This window comes from Gossypium hirsutum, chromosome D03 (assembly GCF_007990345.1).
Source record: "Gossypium hirsutum isolate 1008001.06 chromosome D03, Gossypium_hirsutum_v2.1, whole genome shotgun sequence".
NCBI classification, from domain to species: Eukaryota; Viridiplantae; Streptophyta; class Magnoliopsida; order Malvales; family Malvaceae; genus Gossypium; species Gossypium hirsutum.
This window is the reverse complement of record NC_053439.1, coordinates 26,387,266-26,397,689: the sequence shown is the minus strand read 5'-3', so window position 1 is coordinate 26,397,689 and position 10,424 is coordinate 26,387,266. Positions and strand designations below refer to the sequence as shown.

The 10,424-nt window shown below is 33.9% G+C and overlaps 1 protein-coding gene across 1 annotated transcript; it reads left to right on the top strand.

Moving 5' to 3' along the window:
* Window positions 1–4,036: 4,036 nt before the first annotated feature.
* On the top strand, window positions 4,037–5,419 carry LOC107950678 (protein MIZU-KUSSEI 1). The gene has a single exon (XM_016885568.2). The coding sequence runs from the start codon at window positions 4,334–4,336 to the stop codon at window positions 5,162–5,164; it is 831 nt and encodes a 276-aa protein (XP_016741057.2). The 5' UTR covers window positions 4,037–4,333; the 3' UTR covers window positions 5,165–5,419.
* Window positions 5,420–10,424: the final 5,005 nt, after the last annotated feature.

The window sequence follows — 10,424 nt, the reverse complement described above, 5'->3', positions numbered from 1 at the left end:
CCTTTAAGCTCTAATGTTAGAAATGTTTGTATCTTTCAATATTCTTTATCGAATCAAAATAAGACTTCATAAACTCATTGATTACTATCAATCTTCTATCCACAAAATCTCATTGATGGCAACTTGAATCTGACTTATCAATTGGGAAATTTAACACATAGGCAGGACTTGCTTAGTTTGCATGAGTTTATTTCCTTTATTTTCTTGTTTGGTTGCGAGAATGAAATAAAAAGTTAAAGATGATGTTGAGATATGTTTTCTCTCCCCCCCACTATTAACATATATAAACATATAATTAGTGATATAATAAAGCTTAATAAAACTAAATCTAATGGCTAAAGGTGTAAGTATCATGTTTTCATATACATTTAATTATATGTGGAATATAGATCAAAGAATATAGGATGTGTTTTTTTTTCTCATTTTTTATGATTTTGTAGTTGAAGGCCATATACGACTTATCCTTTTAGTCGAATGTGGATTCCTTAGCAATGAATGTATCATGTTTGAGTGAAATTCAAAGGAAAAAGGATCACTTTTCGTGGTTGGAAATAGTCTTAACCACATCTCATAATTTTAGCTTGTGCTTTTGGGTCTTAATTCATTGTTATCATCGATCCATTAGTAGTTAGAAGTAGCTTTTAATTTCGTTTCCCCCTTCCTCAATTCATTCCCATTTCTGTCTTTATTCACAAAACAACTCTTTGCTTTTTCATCAACTCTTAAGTTATTATGGTATTAAATTATATGTTTATTTTGGTAACTTTTTATTAGGGATCAACAAATAAAAAATTAAGAAACTCAAATTTAATTTAATTTGAGATGTTTGGACGATTTATGAAATATAAATTAAAAATTTGTTGTTACTCGAATTGAAACAATTTTTATTTTTATTTAATTTATAATCAATTTTAATTTTTTTATTATGTAAAAACAAATATTTATATTTAAAATAGTGAAAATAACTTAATTTTTTTATATAAAAATTATTTTAAAAAAATTATCATATAAGAATTATTGTTTAATTTTTATTTACATGAAAAAATTAGAAATAATTATGAAAAAAATTTTGAAACCTGCTAATGTCCAAAAGTCATAAAATAAAACTCATCTTGTAGGAATGAAATTAAAAAAATCAAAATTTAAAATTAGTATAAAAAACCGAAAATAAAAACCGAACGGAATTAAATTATCAAATTAAATTATCATGATTCGAAAAATCCAAAAACCTTGAATTAATCTAACCGAACTCGCCCCTATTTTTTATAAGTAATGATTTATGAATAATGAAGAAATTATAAAGGTTAAGAATAGAGTGAGTGTTCTAAATATTATGGTTTAAACATTAAATTTGTTGGATTTGAATTAATTAATTAAACTTTAAATTATTTCTTTTAAAAAATTATTGGTATTTTAAAAATAAAAGAATGAATTAAAGATTCAAAGAAAAAGATAATAAATTTTAGGTACTAACAATATTATATAAGTTAGAAATTTTATCACATATATATGCATTTGAAAATAATGTATTTAAAACATAGAAGTGTGTTTTCAAATAATATACAGTAAATAATAAAAAGTATGATTTAGAACTCAAATGAAATATGTAGTATATTAAAATGAAATATTAGATTAAATTGCAAGTAAAATGAAATTTAAACACAAAAATACACTGTATTAATAATACTAAAGAACACCTTTGTTTATCATTTTTTTGTTATCAATCATGAATTGACGTCGAGTTAATTTGTGACACTAACTCAAGCAACAACATTATTAATATACACAAATATATAAAAATGTATATAAAAAATATATTTATTAAAGTTTCATATAAAAATAAAAAATTGATTTAGTTCAAATGGTAAATGAAAAGGTTTTATATGTACGGTATATTTGATTCAAAATTTATTATGAATAAATTTTTAAAGATTTATACAAATATAAAAAGACAAAAACACCAACATAATGATATAATTTATTTAACAAATAAAATAATTTTTTGATATATTTTAACTGAATTAAGACTCGATTGAGTGATATCAACCTAAATTAATAAATAGTATAGATAATTGAAAGGGGCCTAAATTTGGAATTCTGCACGATTTTTATTCTTACGTAGTATTTAGCTTATTAATTTTCTTGTGTATTATAAATTGTGTGGCACAACACCTGCCATCTTCTCCTTCGGGAAACGTCAGCAATGCACGTTTCTGACCTAACTAATTCTATAAGCACACCTTCAGTATTATTCTTGACTTTCATTCTTGTGCCTCCAATTAATTTCATTTCTTATCTCATCTTACCAATAATTCTTATATTTTATTTATCTTAAAATATAAATGGTTAAAAAAGAGATCCTATCAAATTCCACCACCAATATATTTTATCCAATATTGTTTAATTTATTTAATCGGTCAATTGGTGCTTTTTTTCTTAATAACTTATATAAAATAAAAGTGAACATTTTTACATTAATAATATTTTTTTTATTTCACAAATCACTTTAAAATTTTAAAATATATTTTTAATAATTTATTATATTCTATATAACACTTGTCACTTTAAAAATTCTTTTTATATAAAATAATTTCATGCTTATATATTGTTTTAAAAAGCTTTCTCAATCGTAATCGCCTCATTATTAAACAAAGGGTAACGGTGATGCGAAATTGGTGATTGAAATTGATATAATTTTAAATAAGTAGATAAAATTAAGAATAATAAATTTCATGGTCGTTGTCTTGAAAGGTAACCTTATTGTCCTGTGGCATAATCTATTGGGCAAATCCTAGTCGTCCATACTGTTAGGCCACCAATCTGAATGGTTTGGAACCGGCCAAAAACTATTATAGATGGCGATTGACAACATCAATTGGAGTGCTAATTTAGAGTTAAATATAATGCGAAATGTTAATGGTTTCAATTAAGGGTTTTAGGTTTCCAAATGAATGGGACAAATGGCCTCCGGCTGCAATAATTTTATTTGCAATGATCTTCATGTTGATGTTCATCCTTAATAATTTTCTTATATATATTTGCTAAATCCATTTTCTTATATGTATACATTTACGCATCATGAACCATCATTCTTTTTTTCATGTGTGAGTGCCTAACTTTTGTATATATGTTGCATTATTATATACATAGAGATCATACATCTTAGATAAATATAAAAAAATCATCATATCCAAGTTTTCTTTAAAAAGAGAAAAAACCAAAAGTTTATACCTCTGGATCAAGAATAAGAAACAAGATTTGACCAAGCAAATAGGTGAGAATGGTCAGTGGCTTGCCTTTCTCACACACTTAAAATCGTGGCACAGTATGTCCATTAAAAACATGGTAAAGACATGTTTTATGCCTCTTCAGTCTTCTCAACTGCCATATGGAGTGTTCATTCCACCACTTCAAATCATAGAGGGATAAACAAACCTCCTGTTTTCCCATTTCTTTCAAATAAAAAATCCGTTGAAAGTTTAAGCACAATATGACATTTACTTTCAATTTCCTCATAAATTCAATGCATGATAGGATGAAGGACAACAATAATACATGATACAAAATTTATAGGCGGAAAAATATTTGAAAAATTAACACACGTGATTATTGAGTTGTATAGTATTTTTTTAATACATATAGATTAGTGTAATATTTGGTATACTATTAATAAAAAATATTTTTTATTTTTGCATATATATTATTCAATAAAGTTTTTTCTAAAAATAATTTCACTATTTTAAAATTTTCACTTATATATATAATAATTCTTGACACATCCACTTGAATTTTAGAATCAAATAACCTTAATTCAAATTTCATCATTTTGTGAATTTTTTTATTATATATTAATAAAATAAAATAAAAAATAAATATTCTCATAATAATATAATTTATTTTATAAAAAATAATTTTTAATCGCTGATTAACACCAAACGCCATGGAGATTAATGATGTATGGATAGAAAGCGGAAACAACAGTGATGATGATCATAATCATGCACTGTGTGTATATATAATAGGGTGTGGCTAAGCGTGTAAGAAAAAAAGAAAGTTAGTAAAAAGGAAAAAGGAAAAAAAAAATCATCATCAGCGCCACAGTCCACGAGCAGCCATAGTTTCCCTTTTACATTGGCCACCCTCTCGACACTCATCATCACTTATGTCGCCCTAATTTCCTCCCCCCCCCCCAATAGCTTACAACTGAAGCAAGCTCCTTTTCCTTTTCTCTTCCCTACTTCCATCAAAATCTTCATAACTTTCCCCATATCAAAATCTCCATAGCCTACTCTACAACTAACTCATAAAAAAAAAAAAAGAACAACCCAAAACCATGACACACCATCAAGAACTGGTTACCTTTCAAAGAAGCAGCAGCTACAACAATTATAACTGCAAAAGTTCAAGAAATAAGATCAACCCATCAAAGTTTCCGAGATCAGCTTCATTTACAATCCCTGAAAGCGAAGAAATCTCTGACAAACTCCTTGTTCGTAGAAACGCCTCATCATCTTCCCCACGTTCTTCCATACAACGTTTCCATAATGTTAATTCCAGGTTCTCTTCCCTCCTTCGTTCCCTTCTCAAAATCATAGCATTTCCCAACATAATCCCTACCTCTTGCAAATGGTTGACCCTCCCAACTCACCTCTCTATAACCCCTTCCCTCGGCCGTAAAGTAACCGGAACTCTCTTTGGCCACCGCCGCGGTCACGTCAGCTTCGCCGTCCAGGACGATCCTCGCTCCGAACCGGTTTTGCTCCTCGAACTAGCCATGTCAACGGCTAGTTTGGTGAAAGAAATGTCATCGGGTTTAGTCCGGATTGCGCTGGAGAGCGAGAAGGCTCCGGGTCGAACCGGGAGACTGTTCCATGAGCCTACGTGGAGTATGTATTGTAATGGGAGAAAGAGTGGGTATGCCGTGACGCGCACATGCACGGAGTCGGATTGGCACGTGTTGAGTACTGTGCAAAGCGTGTCAGTTGGTGCTGGGGTGATTCCGGTGGTTGAGGATGCTAAAAGTGGCGGGAGTGAAGGTGAGTTGTTGTATATGAGGGCCAAGTTCGAACGAGTGGTGGGGAGTCGTGACTCGGAAGCCTTTTACATGTTGAATCCTGATAACAATGGAGGTCCTGAACTCAGCATTTTCCTTCTTAGAATATGAACAAACTTATCTCTTGTTGTGATCATGATTTTTGTCTCTCTTTTTAGGATATATAATTTTCTAGTTGGAATTGCTTGGTTTTTGACTTTTGTATTGTGAAGTTCTATTTTATCTTGCTTTCATACAACGGAAGTATATGTATAATGTATTATGTGGTCTCTACATGTATTTCCAGTCTTTTGAATGTTAGAAAAGAAAAAGGAAATCTTTACTAATAAATTTAAAGAGAGAATATATTGTTAGGAATGCGGTGCTGGACGTTTCTACAATATTCTATTAGAAATCAAAATGAATTAAGTTGTATTTATATAAGATACCAATGAAGGAAATTTTGTAGAATGTGTGCCTTGGCGGTGGAATATGAAACAATTTTGTCGGTGAAGCTAGGATTGGAGCGGCATTGTTAGATACTACGCAAAATATGTATGAACAGAAAGATAAACTACAGAGTAATTTTTTAATCTGTATTCCTCATTTTTTAAATGAATATATTGATGAAGTTTATATACTCATATCAGAATACCTTCTCCTAACCAACTACTTAACAGATTTGATAACAGACTAACAATCTTAACAAACTTTATACTATTGTTTAACATTCACTCAGCTTCTCAACAGGTATGACCCGAAGTAAACTTCGAAAACGAGTAAACAAAGAGACAAATAATGGTTTAGTAAGAATATCGGCAATTTGATAACAGGCTAGCACTTCACTGACAACAAGAGACCCATTTGCCACCTTTTCACGAACAAAAAACAAGTCAAGTTCAACATGTTTGAATTTGGAGTGTAAGACTGGATTGACTGTAACAGTGACCGCACTTGAATTATCACACCAAATTGTAGGAGGACAATAGAACTGATTTGTAGCTCTGTTAACAGAGACACTAACCACGCAATATCACTAGAAGCTGCAGCTAGACTTCTATATTCAGCCTTTGCCGTAGATTGAGGCACAACTTGTTGTTTCTTAGAACACCGCGAAACAGGTGTATGACCAAAGTCGACACAAAACCCTGTAGTAGACCGACGATCATCAAAATCAAGACCTCAGTTTGCATCAGTATATCAAACCAAAGATAATCTGTCAGATTGTTGAAAAACCAGCCCATGAGTGATAGTACCATGTAAATATCCCAGGATATGTTTTAAGGCTATTAAATGAACCGTAGTAGGTGCATGCATGAATTGACAGACACGATTTACAGCATGGGCAATATCCGGTCGAGTTAGAACCACATATTGAATAGCACCAACCAAACTTCTGTATTCAGTGGGATCAACAAGCCTATCACCGTCATCTTTAGACAAAGTCGATGAATTAACCATTGGCATATGAACACTCTTTGCATTAGCTAGAGAACTCCTGTCAAGAAGGTCTTGAATGTATTTGTGCTGACATAAATGATGACTACCTGATGGACCTACTGACCTCAATCCCTAAAAAATAGTGAAGCTCACCCATATCTTTTAGAGAGAGCTTGTTATGTAGTTACTGAACAAAACAGTTTATTTCATTAGTCGAACTGGCAGTAATAACAATATCATTCGCATAGACCAAGACATAAACAGTAGACATGGTTGAAACTTTAACAAACAAGGAGGCATCAATTTTAGATAAGACAAAACCAGTAGAAAAAAGAAATTATTTCAATGTTTCAAACTAAGCACGGGGAGCTTGCTGTAATTCGTACAAAGCCTTCGTCAGACAACACACCAATGGCTCACCATTTGGTCCATATTGAACATATCCTGGAGGCTGCTGCATGAACACTTCAGCAGTCAGGTCTCCATTTGAAAAGGCATTGTTTACATCGGCTTGACGAAGTTTCCAACTATTAGACACAGCAACAGATAAAATGGTTCGGATAGTAGTAGGTTTGACCACTGGGCTAAATGTTTCTTTGAAGTTACACCTAAGAACCTGAGAACACCCCATTGCTATCGACCGTGCTTTTTGACGACTAACCGACCCATCAGGATTCTTCTTAATTTTGAAAATCCATTTACACCCAATTGCTTTTCAACCAGGAGGTAGAGAAACCAACTCCTAGGTAGAGTTGGCCATTAAAGTATCAAATTCAGCTTGAACCGCAAATTTCCATTCCGTATGATCAAGAGCTTCCTCAACAGATCGAGGCTCAAAACCTACAACGTCGACTGACAAAGCTTTAGGCTTAAAAATTCCTACCTTAGACCGAGTAACCATAGCATGAGTATTTCCTGTAGGAAGAGAATGAATAATTGGAGCACACTAGATTGACCGATCGAACTAGCTTTTGTAGACGAACTTGAAAGACAACGCTCCCTTATATTATTCCCACATTCAACCGGTGAATCAACTGAGACAGACTCACTGAGACGACAAATATTTGGTAACTCAACTGTAACAGATCAGTCAAAATTATAACTCGAATCAGGAGGCAGAGATACAGCCGGTGATAGAACAGTGGTGCTACTGGGTTCTGTAGTAGACCGGACAGAAGAGGTCCGAACAACAACAACATATGTGGGAGAACGAGAAGATGACTGAAAATTAGTCAGGACAGATGAATGAAATAGAAATCGACGTTCATCAAATACAACATGAGGAGAAATAACAACCTTACCCTTTGGTGTGAGACAATGATAGCCCTTATACTGAGAGTTATACCCCAGAAACATATATGGCTGTGAGCGAAAATTCAGTTTGTATGACACAAAAAGACGAAAATACTAAAAACAATAACAACCAAACACCCTTAAGTGATCATACGTAGGCTCATGACAATAAAGATTCTGATATGGAGACTGACCTCAAGACCGAAGTGGGCAACCGATTAATAAGACGCACAGCACTGCAGAATGCATAGCCTCAATAATTCATAGGTAAATTAGCCAGGGCCAAAAGTGTAAGACCATTTTCCACAAATTTTTTGTGTTTACGCTCAGCAACACCATTTCTTTTTGAAGTATGAAGGCATGAAAGAAGATGAAGAATCCCATGGCTAGCTAGAATTGAAGCAAAAACATGAAACTCACCTCCCCAATCGCTTTGAAATTTCTTAATAGTCTTTCCAAATTGAGTGTTGACCATCTTCTGAAATTGAAGAAAGCATTCAACTGTTTGAGATTTATGTTTAATCAGATAAACCCAAGTAAACCGACTACACATGTCAATAAACGAAACATAATACAGATTACTACCACAGTCAACAGAAGCTGGTCCCCACAAATCAGAGACAACCAATTCAAACAATTCTATATATTCAGTAGTAGAGTGTGAAAAGGGAAAATTATGTGATTTCCCTTCCTGACAGGCAACTTAAACATTATCAAGACATTTTTTATTTGAAACAATTCGACAGTTGTTAAGCACAAGTTTAACAACCGCAGAAGAAGGGTGACCAAGCCTTTTATGCCACAGTGAAAAGACATCATCATCATCCAATCGACAATCTTGGATCCCAGTATTGTTAATAGAGGGAATTGGATCAAAAAGGACAAATGAACTGGCCAAAAATTGATAGATACCATCATGTACTTGGCCCCGCAGTAAAATTTCTTGTGTCTGAATGTCCTTAACAACATAATAAGAGGGGTGAAATTCAAAAACTACATTGTTGTCAATAGCAAACTGAGAAACATATATAAGAATTTTTTCAGATACTTGGCACGCACAAAACATTAGGAAGATGTAATAACTTCTTCTTTGTTGGTAGAATAGTATTCCCAATAGTCGAAATTTTAGTGGGAGCCCTATTTCCCATTAAAAGAGAAGAAGTACCTATATATGGAGTCGAGGCATTTAAATCAGACGCATTCTGAAATACATGATGAGTGGCCTCTGAATCTGGATACCATGATGAGGTTCCTATCGGTACAGGAACACATGAGTTAGTATTCTATGTTTAATCAACAGGATAAGTTATTAGCCTCTTGGCTCCTTTCTGCTGGTGCGAAAGTTTCTCGTATTAAATATGATCCGCACTCTACAAAGAAGGGTGATTTAACTATAAAAAAAGAGTATATTGTAAAAATAGAAAATATTTGTACGTTTCTTGCAGCTTCTGGATCGGCGGTGTTAGAAGCCGAAAAGGTGAAAGTTGTTTTGGCTGGTCTCTCATCGGATTTTGATGCAATTTTAACCTTAGCCTTGTTCTCGACAGAGCATCTTCCCTTTCAGCGGTTAGTTGATGTTCTCATGGAGTTTGAAAGTCGACAGATGTGAGTGGTGCGTGAGGTTCCGATGCATGCCCACCTAGTTGAGACATCGTTGGTTGTTGCGGTGGTTGACTCTGTTTTGCATGATGTGCGTGGAGGGCATGCTACAGTAGGTTCTCATGGGCGTGGATTTCGGTCATGAATACAATGTCAAATCTGTAATAGATTCAGTCATCTGGTGTAGCGCTACTTCTATCGTTTCAATCGCACTTACGACGGCCTGGACGTTTTTACCATGGCGCGATTTACTTCTTTTATGTATACTGGACAAGGGTTCCAATGTGGTGGCTTCTCTGGTCGTTCTGGTTCTGTTGGTGGAGTCTGGCCACACCTTCAAAATCAGGATTGTTATCCGTCGCAAGCTAGGGATATTTCTTCTTATTCTTACCCTAATGAAATTGGTCATGGAATTGGGTTTGGGTCTGTTGATGGCCCATTTGATTTTTATGGTACATATACTAGACATGATCTACAGAGTGACCTAGGGCGTGATTTGGGCCAACACCGTGTTGGGCGTGATGGGCCTTCTGTTGTGATGCATAGGCTAAGTCATGCAGGCTATTTTCTTGGCCATCAGAATAGGTTGTGTTTTGGGCCAAATGTAGGTCAGTCTCTTGGGCATGTGAGTAGATAGAATAATGGGTAGTATTTTGGGCCAAATGCAGGCCAATTTCTTGGGCCGATTAGTGGACAGAATAATAGGCCGAATAGTGGGCAGGTCAATGCTAGCCAAAAATTTGGACTTAGTTCACTTAGGCCTAATGCTAATTATGTTGATCTTGAAGTCTCCATGCAAAATAATGCTTTTGAAGTTCCATGGCGGACTAAACCACGAACACTTGTATTTGATTTTGATTCCTTACAGTGTGTTAGGCTACCTCGAATCCCTAATTTTCATGCGTCTAATTTTTCAGATGCCACATAGTATGATTCCAACTTTGATAATACTAACTCATGTGTTCCTGTGCCGATAGGAACCTCATCATGGTATCCAGATTCAGGGTTACTCATCATGTATGTCAGAATACGTCTAATTTAAATGCCTCAATTCCATATA